Genomic DNA, 22360 nt, shown 5'->3' with positions numbered 1-22360 from the left:
CGGTGGCAGGGCCAAACACGTGGGCCCGATTAGGGGCTGGCCTCTAGGGTCCTCCCAGGGAAGGGGATATACAACCCCTCCCAGGGAAGGGGAGGCAGGAGGCTGGCCAGTCACCCGGGCCGTGACAATCTCCTTGGCTCCTACAGCCGATGTCCAAAGGCAGGGCACAGCCTGTGTCCCACTCCCCCCTTCATAGGACGGTGCCAGAATCTGTTATCTCTACTCCGCCCTCTGCTCACGCACTACCCCACTGTCGTGCCCATAAATCCCAAGAGCAAAGGGTAGCACGATTCCTCCCGCCTCCCTGCGGGCCCTGAAGCCGGGCACTAAAGCAGTGCAGTCCCAAGCTTCCCCTGCAGAAGCCGCGCTCCCCACTCGGTTCGGGGATAGAGAGGGCGCGAGAGAGCAAGTGGGCGGACGTCCCATCCTCCGCATCCACCTCCAGGTCCTGGCGCGCAGGGTGGGAGCGCTGCGCGCCTCCGCGCTGCGCATCGCGGCCCGCTTGCCGCCTGCCCCCTGCCCTAGCTGGGCCGCCTCCCCGGGCTGCCGGTGGAGGGCTACAAGGCGCTAACGTTACGCTGTTTCCGGTTTTCCAGCGGGCTCTGGTTTCCCCTCCCAAGGCGGCGGCGGCGGCGGAGCGGCGGAGCCCCCCAAATGGCCTGGCCAGATGCGGCAGGTTTGCTGCTCAGCGCTGCCGCCGCCGCCACTGGAGAAGGCTCGGTGCAGCAGCTACAGCGACAGCAGCAGCAGCGAGAGGAGCAGCAGCGGCAGCAGCGGCGGCGAGAGCAGCAGCAGCAGGAGCAGCAGCAGCGACAGCAACAGCGGCATCTCTCGTCCCGCTGCGCCCCCAGAGCCGCGGCCGTCGCAACAGCCGCAGCCCCGCAGCCCCGCAGCCCGGAGAGCCGCCGCCCGCTCGCGAGCCGCAGCCGCCGGCGGCATGAGGCGCGACCCGGCCCCCGGCTTCTCTATGCTGCTCTTTGGTGTGTCGCTCGCCTGCTACTCGCCTAGCCTCAAGTCGGTGCAGGACCAGGCGTACAAGGCACCCGTGGTGGTGGAGGGCAAGGTACAGGGGCTGGCCCCGGCCGGCGGCTCCAGCTCCAACAGCACCCGTGAGCCGCCCGCCTCGGGTCGGGTGGCACTGGTGAAGGTGCTGGACAAGTGGCCGCTCCGGAGCGGGGGACTGCAGCGCGAGCAGGTGATCAGCGTGGGCTCCTGTGCGCCGCTCGAAAGGAACCAGCGCTACATCTTTTTCCTGGAGCCCACGGAGCAGCCCTTAGTCTTTAAGACAGCCTTTGCCCCTCTTGACACCAACGGCAAAAACCTCAAGAAAGAGGTGGGCAAGATCCTGTGCACTGACTGCGGTGAGTCGCCCCCTCCCTCTGCTAGAGGAAGGGGGGAGGGGCGAAGCGGTGGAGAATGGGGGTGGGGCGGGAGGTGCTGCAGGTGCCCAGGCCTGGCAGCGCCCCGGCCGGCCGCTGGGGGGTGGGGCCGCTCCTGTGCAGGGCGTTTGGCATGGTGGGTGAGGGTGTTGGGCTGGGGAGAAGGAGGATCAGGCTCAAAGTGTGCCAGGGGTGGGGGCGGGGGGACGCGCTGGCCTGTGCCAGCAGGGATCTGCGGCTGATGTATGGCATGTGGGGCTGGAAAGCTGCCATCATAGCCCAGTAGCGGCAGGAAAAACGGAGAGGTCCTGGTGTTGCTGGCCCGAGGCTCAGTGAGTCAGGAGTGACCCTCGGAGGCCTTGCCCGCTCTGCTCCCACGGGCCTGCCTTGCCCAGGCTGGCAGGGTCTGCAGGAGCAGCTGGGCAGATTCCCAGGCTGTGAAGGCCTCCGCTTACAAGTTCTCCTAGGGAATCATGGCCCCCGCCCCCTCCTTCCTCTCCTGGGCTCCCGGCTCAGCTCATCCACACCGCTGGCGCAGGCAGAGTTGGGACTTTTTCTGCTACTGTTTTCTGTCCCCCATGTGGCTCAGGGTTTTTTTCTGCATCGTGATTGCCTGTCTTTGCTAAGCTGGTAGCACAGCCCTCTCTTAACCTCCACGACTAGTGAGCAGACACCTCTTTTGGCTGTTTCTGGGAGATCTTCCTAGGTCTGTTTATTGTTATGACGGTGAAATAGAGTAACTTCTGCTGAATGCTGTAAGTTCAGCTCTGACATCTCACCAGCAGGATGTGTTGACTGCACATCTCATCTTCATGATGTTGGGTGCTGAACAGGAATGCAGGTGATTAGAAACAAAACACTGAAATCTGTAGATCTGTGCAGCTGGGAATGGAGGTCTCCAATGTCAAAAGTCAAAGAAATGTCAGTTTAAGATCTTTTTTTTCTTGTCCCTGAATCCAGTACTTACTTCTCAGTAAGATATTTCGAACCAAATTGTCCCCAGACTGGAGTGTTTGGTGTTAGCTTGTCTTGTGCTTATTCATATTGGGGTTTCATTTTATCCCCAAAGGCTGGATTTGGTGTTTGCAGTGTGACTCTGAGCTATGTAATCACTGAATTGTGACAGATGTCCTGGTCTGTCATAGAAGTTGGTGTGTTTACTAGTTTACCAACAGATTCTGGGTAGTATAAATAGGCTTTGAGTAGCAAAGAATGTGTACAGCCTGTAGGAAGTTTTGCTGCCCTCATCTTTCTAGATCAATGCCTTTGACTTTTGGAAGCTTCCCTTCTACCCCACGTCCCCCGCCCCCTCCCCGCCCCTGTCCTTCAGGAGACGAATTTTAGTTTAGTGGTGGGAGTATATCTAGGTATTATGTTAAACTGTGATCACTTTAATCAGAAGACTCTTGCAGTGTCTTAATAAGAAGAAAGAAACTTTGGTGATAACAGCAGTTTATCTCTCTGACATTGTTCTGAGGAATATTGTTGACTGCTCTTTAATGTTGGTTTTATGCTCTGAAGTGTTTGATGATGACAAATTGAGACCAGTTAAGAATTTCTAATTTTTTATTGTGTTAAGCATTTTGTCTGAGATCCCTTGGGGAGCTGTGGAACTGTATTGTGCACTGGGAAATAGATAGTAAAAACATTTATTGAACCTTATCCAAGGACAGCTTCTGTTTTGGTTTTCAGTGAGTTGCTCCTGAATGTGCATCGTGCACATTGCCACATAATCCCTAGTCTGGTCCACTGAGCCCCAATGATCGTCGTCCCCTGTCTTCCTCCTCCTTTCCTCCTTCCTCCATCACTTCTACCTTGTTTGTTTTAGTGAGTGTTTAATAGCTTAATAGCTGAATGTGGAGATCATGAAAGATCTGGGGTTCAGAAATATAGTCTGCTTTTAGGTTGTGGTCATCTCATATTATGAACATAGCATGTGCAATATAGTTCTCAAAAAGATAAATTTAGGACTGCAATCACTGCTAACGAGAAGGCCCTCATACATCACAAATTATCAGGGGGCAGGAAAGTATATGGGAGTAAACATTTTAGAGTGCAAAAATTTTTGCTTTGAATTGATAGTATATAGATACAGGTCAGTTTGGGGGCTTTAGCTAAGGGGATTAGAAATTAAAGGACATTTTTGTGAGAGGAAACTTGTGGAACTGGTGATAATATGACAGAAGAGCATAAACTGCATTTTCTTATTTTCTACAATGTGGTTGAAGAAAACATGCACTAGTAATGGTATATTAAATAAGGAAACAAATCTTCCTAACTGACCACGACACCTTCCTTGTGCTCAGCAGGAAATAACTAACAAATTTATTTTCTGTTTTCTATCTCTAAAAAAAGCCCTCTGGGCCACAGGGTCATTGGGAACATTTTCTCCTTGGAGCAGATCTGCCCATTGCAAAATAGGGAAACTGGCACCTGGAAACTGTCATCATGGCCTTTATATTGAGCAACTGTGGTTAAATTGTTACTTTATTTAGCCATTTTCAGCTCTGAGCCTGTCTGGGTTCTGAGAGGTATGGTTCCTAGGGAGATTGTCCAGAAAGCTGTGTTTTGGTGGGCCAGGACTTTGGGATAAGGTACCATACAGAGAGATAAAGGTCTTCATAAATGGCTAATTTTACCACAACTATGAAATGTTGACTTGTAGCCTGTTAAGTCCTTCTGGAATAGCAATATCTGCCAGAGGGGCATTTTTATAGATCTAATGTGTATCATTCATGCCAAATTACTACCTCTGGTGGTAAAGAGTGGAGTAAAATCTTTGCATTTCTCAGAAGATTACATACTTGGAGGTGTTTTCTGTGCCTTCTGAGGAAAGAACAGGAAAAAGATTTGAAAAGGACTCTCAGGGACTAGCAACTCTGTACAATGCTATAAAAGCATCCTGTTCTGCAAATAGTCCTACATTTTTAATGATGGTTGCATATATTTTGGTTTAATCACACTCTATCATTTGCTTTCCTATATGTGTATGGTTTTTAAATTGTTTCCTTATTGAATAGACACAATATATATCTTTTTTTTTTTTTTAAAGAAAGATCATTCTTCCTTTGGGACTTTATGATTTGCCTTTTTCTTCCAGCCTATAGTGTACTTTGTTGTTAAAGCTAGAAAAGGTGTATTCCTGGGGGACTTTATGTTCTTTAGGATAGTTTTAAATTAATGTGGCACCCAGATTCACATATTAGAGCAAGGTGGTTCACAAAATTCAGTATAGCAAAAGCGACTGCATATTTTTAAAGTGCTGTTTATTTAAAGAATCTTTTCTTCCCCAGCCAGCTGGAAACCCAGCTGTGCTGCAGCTTGAAGATGGGAAAGTGAAACTAGATTAGAAACTGACCAGTCCTAGTGGTGAGGACAGGCTTGATTATAGATTTAGGGGTAGAATTACCATCACAATGTCATTATTTCTTTCAGTGGCTGCTTTCCTCAGCAGACTGGGATTCTTGGGGGCAGGAACCATATCTTATCTTTGAGGTCTTTCTCCTAGCTCTCCTGCCCTTCAATGTTTGGTACTGCCCGTGGCTTACAGAGGGATTCTCATAAGTGTCTTTTGAATGGATGAAGTCAAGTGAAGTTCAAAAAGCAAGCCTCCAGATTAATACTAAAACAATCTTAACTCTCCTATCTGTGACACCAAGTCCTGTGCTGAAAAGCTGAGTTCGATGATAGCCCTTACCTGTCGCTATGGGAACCTTTTTTTCTGAAGGAGTCGTAATCAACTAGAGTACTTAACCACAATGTGCTTAATCATTGTGCTGATTAGTGTTAATGGGATTTGAGCAGTGGAGAATCTAGGTCTTGTTGGAGAAGACCCTCTTTTCTTTTTTTTTGGAAGGCAGGTTATCACCCCCCCCCCCATGTTTAAACAAAATAAGATAACTATCAACTTGAATTAACAAAAGGTTTGGGAGCTAGAGAGGGTGTTATATTAACTAGCTAGGTGGCTAACTTCTTCTTGGTCCCAAGGCTCTTAACCATCTTCTATTATCTAGGGCTTTTTGTTTGTTTGTTTGTTTGGCTACGTTGGGTCTTTGTTGCTGCGCGGGCTTTCTCTAGTTGCGGCGAGCGACGGCTACTCTACGTTGTGGTGCTCGGGCTTCTCGTTGCGGTGGCTTCTCTTGTTGTGGAGCATGGGCTCCACGCGCGCGGGCTTCGGTAGTTGTGGCTCGTGGGCTCTAGAGCGCAGGCTCAGTAGTTGCGGCGCATGGGCTTAGTTCCTCCGCGGCATGTGGGATCTTCCCCGGACCAGGGCTGGAACCCGTGTGCCCTGCATTGGTAGGCGGATTCTTAACCACTGCGCCACCCGGGAAGTCCCTATCTAGGACACTTTAATTTCATTTCCTAATAGCAAATATGTCATTAATTTTTTCCTTTATAAAGTTGTATTTATATTTTTGAATACGTAACACTTTCATATGGTTCAAAACTTAGAAAGTACATAAGAATAAACGGTGAAAAGTCTTCTTCTTACCCCTGTCCTCAGCTACCCAGCTCTTAGGCAATTATAACATATTCTTGAAATGTGTATTTCTCTAAAAGCAAAATGTTTTTCAGAGTAGTCTTTTTTTTTTTTTTCTTAACAGATGGAGAACGTTAATTTTGCCATTAAGCCAATATTATGGTAAATTCTTCCCGAGTAGTGTGTGTATATATATATATATATATTTTAAACCTAATCCAAGATCTTAACCAGTATCCTACCTTACAAATATAACCCTAGAGTGAGGAATAAAAATACCAACTTATTTTTCAGATACTTTGCCGTTAAGAAGTTTTCTGACAGTGAATTTTGTGAGTCTTAATTGGGATGCTCAAAGGAGAGATCCGAAGGTTTGTCACTGAGCTTTAGGGCTGCAGTTCTGCCCATACAGCAGTTCCCACTGCTTACACTCTTGGTAGGTAATCTCACAATAGCATCCGTGTGGGAAATCACATGATCCCATATATGGGAAGAGAAAACTCCACAGTGCATGATTGCTTAGATTCTCATTTAGAAACCAAAGACCCCAGTTGCTGATGAAGAGGTTGATTTTGATCATATTCACGTATAGCTGGTATGACTCCAGGGGGAATTAGCCACTTGAATACTATTTTGAAGTACGTTTAAGGTAACTGATTTGAACATAGTGTTAAAATTTCAGAGGGTCAAGGAATTGCCATTTGGATAAGTAGGGGAAAGCAAATACGCAAATCTAAACAGTGGGACGTCTTAACCCTCTAAAGCCTGTTGGTTTAGTGGCATATGGCAATTTTGAACATTGATTTGGAAAAGGAATGATCTCACTATCAATGAAGTTTCCCCTGTGCAGTCTTTGACACTCGTTCTTGGGTCTTTCTTTTCAGGGTCTGAAGTGTTGTTAGTATAATTTACATCAAAGGTAAAAGAAATTTCCCTCCAAATTTTGAGTTTGGATGGATGTGTGTGAAATGGGGATTTTTGTCTTACTTGTTTCCCGTGAGTTAACCCTCCCCACTTACTTATTGGAATTTGTACATAGAGATAAACCCAGTTTGTGAATTTCAAGAGATGATATAGGGAGCTCTTTAGAAAACTGAGGAAAGTAGATGAATTGAGCAGTGGATGTGCTAAATTATGACGTTTGAAAAAATGACTGTCTTATGTGAAATTCAAGTAGATTCCTTTAAAAACAACAGTACACACAAATGAATCTTGGTGAGTGATGTTTCAAGCAAGCCTGTAGGAACTGAAGCAAACCTGGAGGATGATTAAAAGGCTTTAGGATGACATGAAAGAGGACATGCTGTACCCAGGCAAAGAGCTGGGAAGCTTTTGCCAATCTGGGGTCAAAAGACAGAGATTCCACCCTTGACTGAGATCATTTGCTGCTAATCAGCTGTGATGTTTTTGATTATTATGAAATGAGGTTGAGTTAAGGAGCCTTCTTGCTCTGGCTAGTTGCTGCTGGCAGAGTGTGGCATGCCAGCTCCATTCTACAGTAACATTCCCTTTCTGCTTTGTACATGCAGTGAGATCCAAATAGCCTCTCCAGGGACCTTCTTTGGGACAGAGCCTGTAGCTCTTCTCTGTGCCTCAGCTCAGAACCTGATTGTGCTGCTTGCCTCCTGGGGTGGGGCTGGAGGTAGTTAACATTCCATTTGCCCTTGCAGATGTTTCCAGAGTAGCAGAGGCACAGGTATCCTAGAGAGTTTCCTTATTCTACTAGCAGCACAGACCCCCAAGATGTGATGTTCAGGTTACTTTTTATTCTCTCTTAGGAAGCAGAATCTTTAATGGTTCTTTTTTTCCTTCAGTGATTTCCTGCTTTGTGCTTAGGACATTGGCTTCCCTCTCCTCCTTCCCTCCCTCGTCTGTTTATACAGACTGAGGATCTGTCTTTGTCCTTTAGGCTGGGATGTTTTACTTGGTCTTGATCTTGATATTGGTCCAACTAACAGAAGCCAAGCTGAACTAACATTCCTCAGAATTAAATAAAAGGAAGGTTACCACATGGCTAAATACCTGGTCCGACCATGGGAAAGTCAGGACATCATTAATTTGATTGGGACAGTGATGCAATTTGGTATCCCAGAGGTTGTATTACTAAAAGAGCTTTCTTTCATTTCCATCTTTCAAATGTTTGCTTCAACAAATGTGCTCTGTGTAAAGAACTAGGTACTTTAGGGGAATTGCATCAGACAGTCCCTGTCACCAAGGAGCTTACAATCTAGAAGTACAAAGATATAACAGGAATTCAATCTAGAGTATGACAAATGCCATAAGATATACCAACATAGTGCTTTTGGGAGGAGGGGAAGAGTCATAAAAGAAAGAAAGATCTAGTTAGAGGATTAAAGAAAGTTTCTTGGAGAAGCAGTTTGAGATGGGATTCTAATAGTCAGAGATAGATGAGGTAGAGGTGGTTTAGGGACAGAGATGAACTGATTGATTAAATCAATTCCATGCAGACAGAGCAGCATTCTCAGTAGTCGAGGAACATGTTTGTAGTACACAAAATAACCAGGATGAAAGGAGCAAATGGGCAAAGGTCCTAGAGGGGTAAATTAGGATGATATTCCCACCCATCTTGAGTGCTAGACTGATGAGTTTATTTGTAATTATGTAAGTAGTATTTGAAGGCTTCAGTTAAAAGCAGCTCAATAACGTGTTGTAGTTTTCAGTGAATGGGTCACATATTTTGTTAAATTTATTCCTTAGTACTTCTTGTTTTCTGGATGCTTTTGTAAATGGTATTTTTATTTAATTTTGTTTTCCACTTATTCATTGCTAGTATATAGAAAGATAATTGTTAAAATATTGGCTTTGTATCCTGTATTTGTTATTCACTTATTCATTTCAGTAACATTTTGGGGGTAGATTTCTTAAGGATTTTTTTTCTATGTACATGACTGTATTGTCAGTGAAAAAAAAAACAGTTTTACTTTTTCCTTTCTAATCTGTTTGCCTTTATTGCCTTTATTTTTTTCTTGCCTTATTCCACTGGCTGGAACTGCCCAGTACAATGTTGAATAAGAGTAGTGAAAATGAGCATCCTTGGGGGAAAGAATTTAGACTTTCACTATTAAGTATGATGTTAGCTGAAGGTTTTTCATAGATGCTCTTCCTTTAAAAAAAAAAAAGTCTGCTAAATATAGTGTAATGACTAAGAGTTTGTGCTCTACAGCCAGATGAACCTGGGTTTGGAAACCATTTTCTAACTGGGTGATGTTGGGCAAATTACTTTCTGTATCTTCGTTTCCTACAAATGGGGATAGTTATAGCACTTAATAGGATTGCTATGAGTATTAAATGAGATAATGCATGTAAAATAATTAATACAGCACCTGCTCAATAAGTGTTATTAACAAAATCTTATTAACTTAGACCAATGTGAGCAGGAAGACTAGTAAGTGAAAATATTAAGTTCTGGAGGACTGGAGGCAGACAAGGGGAGAAATTTTTTTTTTTTTTAATTTATTTATTTATTTATGGCTGTGTTAGGTCTTCATTTCTGTGCGAGGGCTTTCTCTAGTTGTGGCAAGTGGGGGCCACTCTTCATCACGGTTTGCGGGCCTCTCATTATTGCGGCCTCTCTTGTTGCGGAGCACAGGCTCCAGATGCGCAGGCTCAGTAGTTGTGGCTCACGGGCCCAGTTGCTCCGCGGCATGTGGGATCCTCCCAGACCAGGGCTCGAACCCGCGTCCCCTGCATTGGCAGGCAGACTCTCAACCACTGCGCCACCAGGGAAGCCCCAAGGGGAGAAATTTTTACTGAAAACTGTATTATGTGTGTGGTATAATTGTAGGGAAGCCCATGTGAGTCCAGGGTATGAATGCTGGTCCTATGGAGGTCCCAAGTAGGCTACAAATCTTGATGTGTCCATGAGTCCGTGTTAGTCAATTTTTTGAGAAGCCCACAGATAGAAACTGCTTTTCTCTGTTTCACAAATGGGAGGACTAAGACTCAAACTTCAAAATGACCATTTCAAAATTTCATCATGCTTGTGGGGTCAACCAAGGGTCCACATTCTGGAGTCCTGCCAGGTCTGCTTTTTTACTTCGGCAGGTCTTATCTTACATTGTATTGTTGTTAGGAGGAGTTGCTGAAAGTCACTGGAAAATGGCTGAAAGCATCCTTTCTTCTTTCAAAGAAAGAAGGTCCCTGACTCATCCTGCTTTGATTTGGGGGTTTCCAGAGTTGGGGGTGGATTCACACTGAATCATTCATACTCTTTCCTTGTTTCTGCACTGGGTTGGGATGGGTCTGGTGGCTGCCCAGGGTCAGAGGGGTACAGGTATGGGCATGTAACAGGTGGCATTTTGGGAATTTGTGGGGTTTAATTTTAATTAATTAATTGATGTGTGGTACCCATTGGAAGTATGAAACTTTGCTCCTTAAATGTTTATAGGACAAAGACTCTGCTTTGAGTCCTTCCTCTAAATATTTGTTGGGTATTATTACGCCTCAGATCCTGGACTGGTCACACATCCCTGACCTTAGGAAGTATTGTTTTTTCTTATTCTTAGACTTTTAGTATTTATGGCCTGTATCACTTATATGACACATCATTTAATGCCATGCACTGTTAATTGTCTTTTGATGGGTCAGTGTCTTAGCTCCTTCACCTGATTGTAAGATCTTTGGGGCCTGAAACTTAAAATATGTTTCAGTAAATATTTGACTACTGGCTATTGCCAAGTAAGGGAAAAGTGAGACCTTTGCTTTCTCTAAAGACCATTTTGTCCTAGACAAATTTCGAGATTCCTCAAATGACAGCTCAGGCTTAAGGACTAGACCAACCATGGAAAATGTCTTCAGACATTTAGATAAAGGGCAGAATTTTGCTTCTCAGTTATGTTTCAGGTTTTTTTTTTTTTCTTGATAGTCCATAGTTTCTTCATTTTCTTGCAAGTAATTTTCTGTTCTTGAGTTTTAGAATTATCTCTAGGTGGTTTTCCTCATACATGTCAATATTTTGGCTTGTGTTTCATTCCTATCTTTTAGTTAGTTCGCATTCTGCAAAATTCTCCATTTTCACTTGCCATACAAGCTTTTTGGTTATTCCCCATTCTGGTTTCTCACTGGAATGGTCAGTTGGACTCTCTTACTCTGGCCTGTTCATGCTTCAGGCTGAATACCTTAAAGAGGTAAGAGGTATGACCAGGCATCTTCTGTAGTAAGCTGAGATCACAAATTAGGAGTGGTTGTACCTTTTTGCCTATAGGCAGCTTGGGGGCTTCTGGAAGCCAGTACTGGTTCTTAGATCATTCTTTTCTTCTGAAAGGGTAGGGAGTAGAAACCTAATATTTCTTCACATCTCTCTTTTAGTGTATTCATTCTTTTGTCATTGCCTTGAAATGAGGCATTTTTCTGCCATGTCTCCTTGGCTGAATTATTGGGTGGGGATGGGAGGGGCCTCTCCAGAGGAAGTTCTCTTCTAGCCCAGGGCTCCTAAGGGCCCCTAGTCATAACCTTGCAGAAGGTTGTGGCCCTCAGCTTCAGCGAGTCAGAGTTCCTTTCACTGGTGCCTGTGGCCATACATGAAATCTCAGTACAGCACTTCACCATGTTGCTTAGGCCAGTAATGAATTTCACAGGCACAACCCAATTGATGGCTCTCCTCTGGAGTAACTTTATATGACTTTAGAGAAGAGAGTTTATTTACCAGTCAGGACGGAACAGGTAGATTAAGTAGGTGATCTGTTGTGTCTGAATTCCTGTCTCTGAGTGAGAAATAAAATAACAGCAGGTCTGCATATAGTGCAACTTTCCCGACATTGTCATTGGTTGATTGAATTTCAGAGAATAATAATAACAAAAAGAAGAAGAATGTTTTTAAAAGGAAGAAAGAAGACTCAGACCACGACATGACTTATTTGTCACAGAATGAAACCAAGGCCCACAAGTGAAGATTTTTTTTTCAAAGGACACTGGGGTTTCCAAAGGCAGCCTGTCTGACTGCTCACTCTTAGATGGTTTCCTTTTCACAGTCTGTTCAGGTGGGTTTCTCTTCTGAGACCCTCTTACCTGGGGCTCCATCCCTCCCACCTTATCCCATCTAGCTCCTACCTTTCTACTTAGGCCTGCTGTCATACTTGCTTACATCATAAATGTAACAGCCATCCCTCAGCCCCTGTTCCCAAGAACCAGAGAAGTTTCCAGAAATTTCTAGTACAAAGTTCCCAATCCTTCCTTGGACTTTAGGTCTGATGGACCTAGTGGGAAAATAGGAACAAGGCAAGAGATAGGTACCTACGTGGGTGGGACTATAGCCAACAAATTGGGCTAAATTTTTCTCAGGTCTGGTTCTTTTAGACAAAATATGGGGTTTTCCCAAGAACACTTCTCCTATATTTCTAGGTTTCATTTTCAAGAGGAAATGCTTTCTCCAAAAAGGCTAGTAACATTCACTGGCCTTTTAGTAACACGTACATTAAATTGTCTTGGCCAAGTACTGACAGTAATCCCTTTCAGATGGCACCTCTGGGGCTCGGCCCAAGTGATTCTGGCCAATACTGGGCCAGTCTCCACTGGATGTGGAGCCAGGTAGTATACTCTGGGCAGAACAAGACATCACCACCTCTGAGAGAAACTCCTTGCTGCTGGGAAAGAATCTAATTTGTAGGTTGAAGGGAGGCACATGGGTGGCCCCCAGTTTGGGACTTGGCTGTCTTTGTTTCTCAGTATGTAAATCATCTGAGTAGGTTTCCACTGTGCGTGGTATGCACTCAGCTAACTGAGAGGGCAAATGGGAGCTGGAGCTGAGACTGGTTCCCTTGGGAATACTGTTGTCACCTCTGCCGATTTTACCCCAGCTTCTACCTTTGCCCACACATAATGTGGGCTTTGTGCTTCTTCTGTGTGGTGTCACAGCCTCAGGGCCTCTGGTGAAGGGTCTGCACTAGGCCCAGAGCTTGTTGTACAGAAGTACGAATTAAAGGCATTGGTTTAAGATTAGTTCTGTGAAGGGATCACTTGAAACTTCAGTGCTGTATCTGAAAGAAAACATCAAATTGATAAAGGGTCCCAGTGGGTTTGATGGTCTTCATTGGGCCAAGGTCACGAACCATATATATGTTTTTAAAATTTATTTATTTTTGGCTGTGTTGGGTCTTCGTTGCTGCTCCACGGGCTTTCTCTAGTTGTGGGGAGCAGGGGCTACTCTTCGTTGCGGTGCACGGGCCTCTCATTGTGGTGGCTTCTCTTGTTGCAGAGCACAGGCTCTAGGTGCACGGGCTTCAGTAGGTGTGGCACTCAGGCTCAGTAATTGTGGCTCATGGGCTCTAGAGCACAGGCTCAGTAGTTGTGGTGCACAGGCTTCGTTGCTCCACGGCATGTGGGATCTTCCCGGATAGGGCTCGAACCCGTGTCCCCTGAATCGGCAGGAGGATTCTTAACCACTGCGCCACCAGGGAAGTCCCACGAACCATATATATATATATTTTTAAATAAATTTATTTATTTATTTTTGGCTGTATTGGGTCTTCGTTTCTGTGCGAGGGCTTTCTCTAGTTGTGGCGTGCGGGGGCCACTCTTCATCGCGGTTCGCGGGCCTCTCACTGTCGCGGCCTCTCTTGCTGCAGAGCACAAGCTCCAGACGCACAGGCTCAGTAGTTGTGGCTCACGGGCCTAGTTGCTCCGCGGCATGTGGGATCCTCCCAGACCAGGGCTCTAACCCGTGTCCCCTGCATTAGCAGGCAGATTCTCAACCACTGTGCCACCAGGGAAGCCCAACCATATTTTTTAAAGGAAGTATAAGAGTTTAGTTTTCTCATCTCTGAAGTTAAGTAGCAGCTTCATAATTCCAGAGTAGGGGTGAGCGTTGCACTTGAAAGAGGAAGAGTAGAAAAGGCCAGTAGTGCTGCTCTGTCCAAGTGAGTCGGGGGTAATCCAATGGATGTTACTCTCCATTCTATGGTTCAAAGATTCCTTTCTTTGAAAGAGTTTGTTACTGACAACTGTGAGTTTGGGGCAGAGGTCATGGTTGGCTTGCAGTTGACCTGTTCAACCTTAAAGACTGAAGCTGGTTCGTGGATCCTGCCATGAGTCCCTCCAGTATGTTGTAGGTGTAGTGTTTGGTTCTTTCCCCTCCCGCTTCCTTCTCAGGTCCTTCCATCATTGGCTCTTCTTTTCAGCCTCTTGTAAAGGGTACAATTTTTAATGGATTGTCCTTGGTTCTCTTCTCAACTTACATAATCTGTTTTGAATTTTCAACTCTACATAGCATAGTGGTTAAGGCTGCATGCTCTGGAGCCAACTTTGAAGAGTGAATCTTGGTTCTATGGCTTATTAGCTGTATAACCTTGGGCAGATTGACCATTTTGTGTCTCAGGTTCCTCAACTGTAAAATGGGGCTAATTATAATACCTACCTCATAGCATTGTGATAAGGATTCAGTGAGTTACTCCTTGTAAAGTGCTTAGAACAGTGCCTGCTTGTAGAAAACATTCAATGAAGACTAGCTGCAATTACTATTATTGTCATGTCTATTGTTAGTTGAAAGAGAATGGCTTTGGATTCAGACTGATATTAAAATCCTGACTCTTCCTTACTAGCTATGTGAACTTGGGAAAAGTCCCTTAATTTTTCCAAGTCCCGGTTTCCAACTGCCCATGGCACATTGTTTCAGTTATCCATTGCAGCATAACAAACCACCCCAAAATATAGTGGCTTCAAATAGCAATCATTGTATGTTATTATGGCTCACAGTTTGGAGATTGACTGGGCTCAGCTAGGAGGTTTAGTATCTCTCATGTAGTTTTTGGCCAGATGGTAGCTGAGCAGTCGAACAGTAGATGAGACTGGGTTATTTCTAAGTTTCCTCTCTGACGTGTCTGGCATTTGATGCTGGCTGGTTCTCATCTGGGAGCTTAGCTGGGACTGAGGGCCAGAGACCAACCTTGCCTGGGTTTCCTCACAACATGGTGGCAAGGTCCATGAGTGAGCATAAGAGAGCTCCAGGCAAAAGCTGTATTGTCTTTTATGATCTAACCTCAGAAGTCACTAGCATCACTTCCACCGCGTTCTGTTTCTCAGAAGAGAGTTACTAAGGCTTGACCGGATGCAAATGGAGCAGAATTAGACTCTACCTCTCAATGGACGGATTGTCAAAGAATTTGTAGACCTGTTTTGAAACAATTACAGTCTGCCCTCTGGTCACAAATTATTTATATTCCTTGCACATGAAAAATACACTCATCCTGGTCATTGCATTCAAATTCCAATGTATACTTACTTATTAAAAAAAAAAAATACACTCATCCTCACCCAAGACCCTCCTCCCTCCAAAAAGTCTCATCTATATGGCCTCAGGCTCAGGCTCAAGAGCCAGGGATTCATCATCTAAATTAGGTCTGGGTACAGATGAGGCTCCTCTCATGTGGTTCCTTGGGGACAGCAACTCAAATGCTGTTCCTCTTGACCTGAAGGCTGTCAACGAAAGAGACAAGTCATCTGCCCTCCACCTCCCCCACCCCCCAACCCCCATACAATGCTGGAATAGACATAGGATAACTGCTACAGATGCCCCCTTTTAAAAACTGGTAATGCTTGAACATTGTAAAATGACTTTATTATTTTTTACTTAAAATTTTGAAATTTAAAATAAGTTGATCTATAAGAAAGTCGCAAAAATAGTACAAAGAATCCTCTTTCCCCAGCTTCCCCAAATTATACAACCATGTAAAATTATCAAAACCAGGAAATTAATAGTATTGATACAATAGTATTAACTGATCTATAGACCTTATTCAAAACTTGCCAGTTGTCTTATTAATGGCCTTTTCCTGGTCCAGGATCCAGTCTAGGATCCCACATCACATTGGTTTGGTTTTTTTTTTCTTTTTTTGGCCGCAATGAGCGGCTTATGGGATCTTAGTTCGCCAACCAGGGATTGAACCTGGGCCCACGGCAGTGAAAGCACCAAGGCCTAACCACTGGACCGCCAGGAAATACCCCCACATCACATTTAGTTTTTATGTCTTCTTAGTCTTCTATCTGGGGTAGATGTTCCCATTTAGAAAGAGGGGAACCAGCAGTCCTAGTCCATAGCAGTTCTGAAATCCGGCCTGGCATATGAGTAGGGCTCAGTCCTATTGCCTGGGAATGATTCTCCACTGCTCTTGGTTTTACCCTATGGGCTCATGGTTTTGCCTTCTAATTATCCTTCCTTTTCCAAAACATGTAGCCTGTGTTTGCAGCTAGGTAGTGTTCTCAGTTCTGTATTCTTTTAGGTGATGTCTAGTCAAGTGTGGCCACAAGAGAAGGAGATACAGGAGAGGCACACAAAAAAATGAGCTAACTATATTCATTGGTCCTAGAGATGGGGGGTCACTGCCTGCCACACAGGAACACAGGGGAAGTACCAGGTTTTGGTCAGGTGGCAGAAGACTGGAAAGAGGGGAAACATAAGGTGGAAACCTTTATTGGGGTGTCCTTGGGGAGGGGAAGGCAGGGCAGGGTGAACAGTTTAGGGTTGGCTAGTTTGAATAATTTTGATGGGCTCTAAGTTATAGGGGTGGTTCCTGGTTGCCTGGTACCTGGCCCTGGGATGATTAAAGGGCAGACAGAGGAGACATGGCTCTGGATTGGTTAGTTTGCACATCAAAGGCCTTCTCCTGGCTGAATCCTTTGCTGTTTCTAAGAATTGACTAGCCCTGGGAGAGGCAGTCCCTCCCCAGCCAGAAATGGTTTTTTAAGATGTCAAAACATCATAATATATAAAAAGTAAAAATTTTGTACAGTACACTCAGCCTGATTCCTACTTGTAGATGTTTGGGGGCCCAAAAGCTTCTTTTCATTTTGCACTGTTTGGTCCCTCTTAGTCCAAACTGATGGTGTTCCTGCTACTATATTTCTTTTTAAAAATCTGTGGTTTGCCTATGAATCTTATCAAGGTTCCCTACATTAGACAAAAGCCATACCTACAAATCTTATCAAGATAAGCTGAGCTCCCTGTAGGGCTGCTGTGGACACTATTCTTCAGGCTAAAGGAGTCACTATTCTTTAATGGAAAGGGCCTGGAGGCAAGTCAAAGGCATTGCCTTTGATCTTTCTGAGGTCTTAACAAAGGATACAATTCACAATGTCTCAAATTAAGCTCATTATAGTCTCTTTACCATATCCTGTTCTGTCTAGGACACTCCCATCCTAGATAACAACAATCCATCTACTCTTCCAAGCCATTAGAAACTACAAAACCATCTTTGGTTCCTTTCTCACCTCCATCCCCTGTATATAGTACATTGTGAAGTGATGACAATTTTGACTATTGCAAGTACCTTCAATCTAATTCTTTTCATTCATGAGGCTCTAGTTGGGTACTTATATCTCACTTAGGCTGCCACCGTGGCTGCTAAATGGAATCCCCAATTTTCAGAGTCTCTGCTCTCTTCCATCTGTTGTCTATTGATGGCATCAGCTTTCTAAAAGTAATTCTCTCTGCCCAACCCAGAAATCTTCAATAGGTTTTTATTATCTATAGAATAGAGTGAAAACTCCTTCACATAACATGCGAGGCCTTCCACAACCGACACCCACCTGCCGTTAAGCCTTTAGCCTGCTTTTCCACACTTACTGTTTGCTATAGCCAAAATGTAGTGTTTTGAACATTTCAAACATGTTTTACATTTTTCTTCCATAGCACTTTTGCACATTCTGTTTTCTGGTGTGTTTTCATTTCCTTCTCTGTCAGTTGCTAACCTCCTGATCCTTCAAGGCTCAACTCAGATCTCACTTCTCCTCAGTGCTTTTTCTGATCCCCTCAGTCCAAATGGACCATGGCATGTTTCTGTAGCAGTTCATAGCTCTTCTGTAATCATAATGGCCTATCCTACCACTTAGCGTAATTGGTTGGGGAAGCAGGGTATATGTGTATGGTCCTCCAGATGGAGAGCTTCTTGAGTGCAAGATGGAACTGTAGCAAAGGATGTATCTCACTTATTTTTTGGTGCCTTATGTAAGTTAATGACTAATAGCTGCTTGGTGACTTGAGAGAATGGATTTTACCTTGGGATTAGAACTGGAAATTGGGAGTAAGCATCTGGTGCATGAAAGGAGATTGGCCTAGGTATGCAATATGCTGGTAGAGGTATGAAAGTGGTAAATTGAGGCTGCCACTTTAGATGAAAATGGGAAGGCTGGTTTAGTTACAAAGTGCTACATTGGACTCTTTTTTTTTTAATAGATCTTTATCGGAGTATAATTGCTTCACAATACTGTGTTAGTTTCTGTTGTACACCAAAGTGAATCAGCCATATGCATACATATATCCCCATATCCCCTCCCTCTTGAGCCTCCCTCCCATCCTCCCTATTCCACCCCTCTAGGTGGTCACAAAGCATCGAGCTGATCTCCCTGTGCTATGCTGCTGCTTCCCACTAGCTATTTTACATCCAGTAGTGTATATATGTCCATGCTACTCTCACTTCGCCCCAGCTCCCCCTCCCACCCTGTGTCCTCAAGTCCATTCTCTATGTCTACATCTTTATTCCTGCCCTGCAACTAGGTTCATCAGTACCATTTTTTGTCTTTTTTTAGATTCCATATATATGCGTTAGCATACGGTATTTGTTTTTCTCTTTCTGACTTACTTCACTCTGTATGACAGACTCTAGGTCCATCTACCTCACTACAAATAACTCAATTTCGTTTCTTTTTATGGCTGAGTAATATTCCATTGTATATATGTGCCACATCTTCTTTATCCATTCATCTGTTGATGGACATTTAGGTTGGTTCAGTGTCCTGGCTATTGTAAATAGTGCTGCATACATTGGACTCTTTTTTTTTTTTAATAAGTTTATTTATTTATTTACTTATGGCTGCGTTGGGTCTTCGTTGCTGCATGTGGGCTTTTCTCTAGTTGTGGCAAGTGGGGTCTACTTTTCGTTGCGGTGCACGGGCTTCTCATCGCGGTGGCTTCTCTTTTTGCAGAGCACGAGCTCTAGGCACATGGGCTTCAGTAGTTGTGGCTCACGGGCTTAGTTGCTCCGCGGCATGTGGGATCTTCCCAGACCAGGGCTTGAACCCGTGTCCCCCCTGCATTGGCAGGTGGATTCTCAACCACTGCGCCACCAGGGAAGCCCTGGACTCTTACACTGTCATTGTTGCTGCTATTTATAGCAAAAAAATACCAAATCTCCGATATGTGGATTGGAGTCTGTGTTCTATTAGCCTCTATGAGAAGTATCTTAGAAAGATTATTCAGGGATAGGAGAATTTGGCTGTTTTGTGTACCACTGTATCCCTATCACCTTCATGGTTCTTGGCATGTTATAGGAGCTCAATAAATGTTAATTGAGGGGGAAATAAGTGAAGAAATGATTTTTTCTCCTGTGTGATTCTAGGTACCTACATGTGGCATACCCAAGGAGCATGGCCAGGAGAGCTGGTTCAAAATCAGCTCAAGTTAAGAGAAGGCTTATTCATCACAAGTGATTTATCCAGGGTCCTCTTGGTACCCAGAGCTTTCTGCTTTAACACAGACAAGTAGGAGATATTAGGGCCTTAAGATGTAGACAGGGTGATTGGGGGCAAGTGGATGGCAGAATTGCAATCTGAATCAAGCAGTCAGAAGTGACAGGAGCTTCTTTTAGGTGGCCGGGAGGGGAGTCTGAGCAGTGTCCTTAGTTAAGGAAGAGGAGACTATGCAGGCTTTGTGAGCTTTTTTGTTGTTTTGTTTTCAAATGATGAGAGCCCTTCCTGGAAATCAGCCTCCCTGGTCCAGTCTCAGCCCACAGCTTTCTGTATGACCTTGTGCAGGCTGTCCTTATACCCTGGGCTTTGTTTTGAGCTGACAAGGGGCTTTCTTCAGCTGTGAGAAGTGGGGTGGAGAGAGTGTTTCAAGCCAATTGGGTAAGTGGCATGCCATCAAAGTAGAGCCTGCATGGGTTTATAGTTGTACTTTGAAAGTTTTAGCAAAATCCTGGGCTGAGGGACAGTCTGGATGCCTAGGGCGCTGACTTTCTTCCTTGAAGCTGGACTTGCCCTGTATTCCATTTTGAGTATCAAAGGTGAACAGCCTCCCCAAGTCTGCCATTGTGATAATTAGATGGGAGGGCTTGGGGCAATTTAGGAAGATGATGGGGGCCTGACCTCTTCCTGCCTTTGAAATTCACAAAGGAGAGAGAATGGGGAAAATGATGAATAATTGATCAAAAAATGGGGAGTGTCCCTCCTAATTTAGAACAGCTGGCTCAGGGATGAAATTGTCTTACTCTGTTAATGGCCCTCAGGACCAGATGCAATGAAAACAGAAATTAAACTACGACTTTGGGCAGCTCTCTCCACACAGTGAGAGCAGGGCCACCTCTTCTCTCTGCCCTTGCCCGCCTGTGGATTCCTCTAGGGGAGTCTCAAGAGTCTTGAGGGAGGGGGCTTGTTGGGTCCATGGTAAGGATTCCAGGCAAGGGGTAGGTGGAGTTGACAGGAACCTCAGGGTATGTGGGTTTTGCACCCGCTTGGGTGTTGGCTTGTCCTGGACACCCTGTGCCTTCCTGTTTGTCGTGGGGCTAGCTCAAGGCGATCTCCCTCGATTCCATATATCGGAGGGTTGGCCTGCTTGGTCTCTCTATATCCCCAAGGAACTGATTTTACTACAGGGCTGGGTGAACCATATGACAGCCTAGATTACAGTGATTGTTGGCGTTTGTCAACAGAACAGGCTTTTTGGCTGTAGCAAATCCCCCAGGTAGGGCTACCCACACCATCTGTGAACACAGCATATAGGGTCAGCTAGGTGGGTAAGCAGTCCCATTCTTATCCACTCCCTGCCTCCCAAAGAAAGGGAGAGGCAAGCTCATCATCAAGTGTTGGCTAATAGATGTATATTTTTAGCTCCTTTATTGTTCTTTTCTTTGAAGGATACTGGGGACGTCTAGTAGTCATGTATCTTGTTCTAGAGAGGTCTTCAGTCTAGTTGGGGATATCAGATTAACATGAATCAATAACAAGTGACGTAAAGCAAAAAGTTTATAATAATTGCAAAAGGGAAAATAGATTGTAGAATTCAGAGATGGGGAAGATCAATTAGGGTGGAAATTTTCTAGGATAGAGTTAGGGCTAAAGGTTAGTTTTGAAGAATGAATAGGTTTTGGGGATTTAGGAGGATAAGGGAAAGGTTTCTAGGCCAAAAGAACAGTATGAACAGAGGCAGAGACAAGGAAGATGTCTTTCCATAACCATGAGGAGATTAGTGTGCTTGGGGTAGAGATATAGGGGAGATAAGATTAGGAAAGGAGGGCAGGACTGGATTAAGGAGGGTCTCCAGAGACAGGCAGAGGAGTTTGGACTTGGTTCTGGAGGTGATATGGCGCCATTGTAAGTACTGGTGCAGAGATAGGATATGAAGAGAGGAATGTTTGCAAATACTTGTATACACAATTCAGAGTGGACTGGATTTGGGGAGAGATAGATGTTTGAGAGATCAAGGAGGGAATCATAAAGTCTCTGAAGCCATGGAAACTGGGAGAAGAGGCAGGTAAACTTTCCTGTTTCTTCCCAGAATCTGTGAGACGTGGTGATGAACTGGGAAGCAGGCATAAAAGGGGTCAAAGTTTAATCTTGGAAAGCTGGGGAAAATAATAGTGCCATTAGCAAAAATGGAGAAGTTGTGAGGAAAAGTAATTTTAAGGAGGAAAATGAAAAGTTTGGCAGTGATTTTATTTACTTAACAAACATTTATTTGACACTTATTATGTACTTGGCACAGTGCTAACCACTTTATAAGTGTTAACTCATTTAGTTCTCATAATAACTGTATGAAATAAATACTGTTATTTTCCTCTTTATTACAAAGGGGAAAACTCAAGCATAGAGAGAGGTGAGCTAACTTGCTCAAGGTCATGAAGCTATAAATAAATGGCAGAGCCAGGATTCTGAACCCAGACCATTTATTCTAGGCTTCCTCTGGTTGATGGGAGACCCAGCTAGAAAATACAATAGACAATAGAAAACCAGATATTTGTTGGGTGCATCTTTTGTGCAGAACTCTGCAGGAAATTTAAAATGAGTATGACATGGATATACCATCAAGGAGCTTGTAAGGTTCCAGTGAGGGAATGGCAGATGGTCAAATCGTTGTTAAGGGTAATATATTTTGTGCTACAAGAGAGGGCAGCACATAACTAAGAAAGGAGGGAAGATAAATACATGTATAATAAATACATATTTATTAGAGACATGTCTAGTTAGAGACATCAGAAAAGACTCAAAGGAGAAGGAGCTTGGAAGATGGGTCAAGTTGGACTTTGGTTGCTGGTGGTAGGGGAAGGAAGGTTATTCCTGGTAGAGATAAAAGGTAAAATCATGGAAGAAAGAAAATTCAAAACATATTTTGGGATCAGCACACGGCATAGTACCTAGCTCAGTAAATGTTTGACCTGAACTAGGATGGGAAGTGGTTCGTTAGGCTGCAACCTAAAGCGTGGGTTGGAGAAGCAGTAGGAGAGAAGGCTGAGATTCCCTTGATAGAGGGCTGGAGCCTAAGTGAGTGGATCGGACT

The 22360-nt window shown here is 44.4% G+C and overlaps 1 protein-coding gene across 5 annotated transcripts in view; it reads left to right on the top strand.

Moving 5' to 3' along the window:
* The first annotated feature begins 314 nt into the window (after positions 1-314).
* The window catches only part of NRG2 (neuregulin 2), a 176340-nt gene continuing 154294 nt past the window's right edge, over positions 315-22360 (top strand). For 3 of the 5 annotated variants that reach the window (XR_014241816.1, XM_082382059.1, XM_082382057.1), the window contains exon 1: positions 316-1361. Coding sequence is in view for 4 of the 5 variants with exons in the window: in XM_082382059.1 (XP_082238185.1) it covers positions 668-1361 (694 nt within the window). In the remaining variant the exon portion in view is untranslated. Of the gene's footprint in view, positions 1362-22360 lie in introns of all 5 variants that reach the window. The other 2 variants (XM_082382062.1, XM_082382058.1) reach the window with 2 other exon arrangements.

Source organism: Balaenoptera borealis (genome assembly GCF_965194805.1).
Source record: "Balaenoptera borealis genome assembly, chromosome: 2".
Classification (NCBI taxonomy): domain Eukaryota; kingdom Metazoa; phylum Chordata; class Mammalia; order Artiodactyla; family Balaenopteridae; genus Balaenoptera; species Balaenoptera borealis.
Note: the sequence above shows the minus strand (reverse complement) of the source record. Positions and strands in the feature narration are given on the sequence as shown.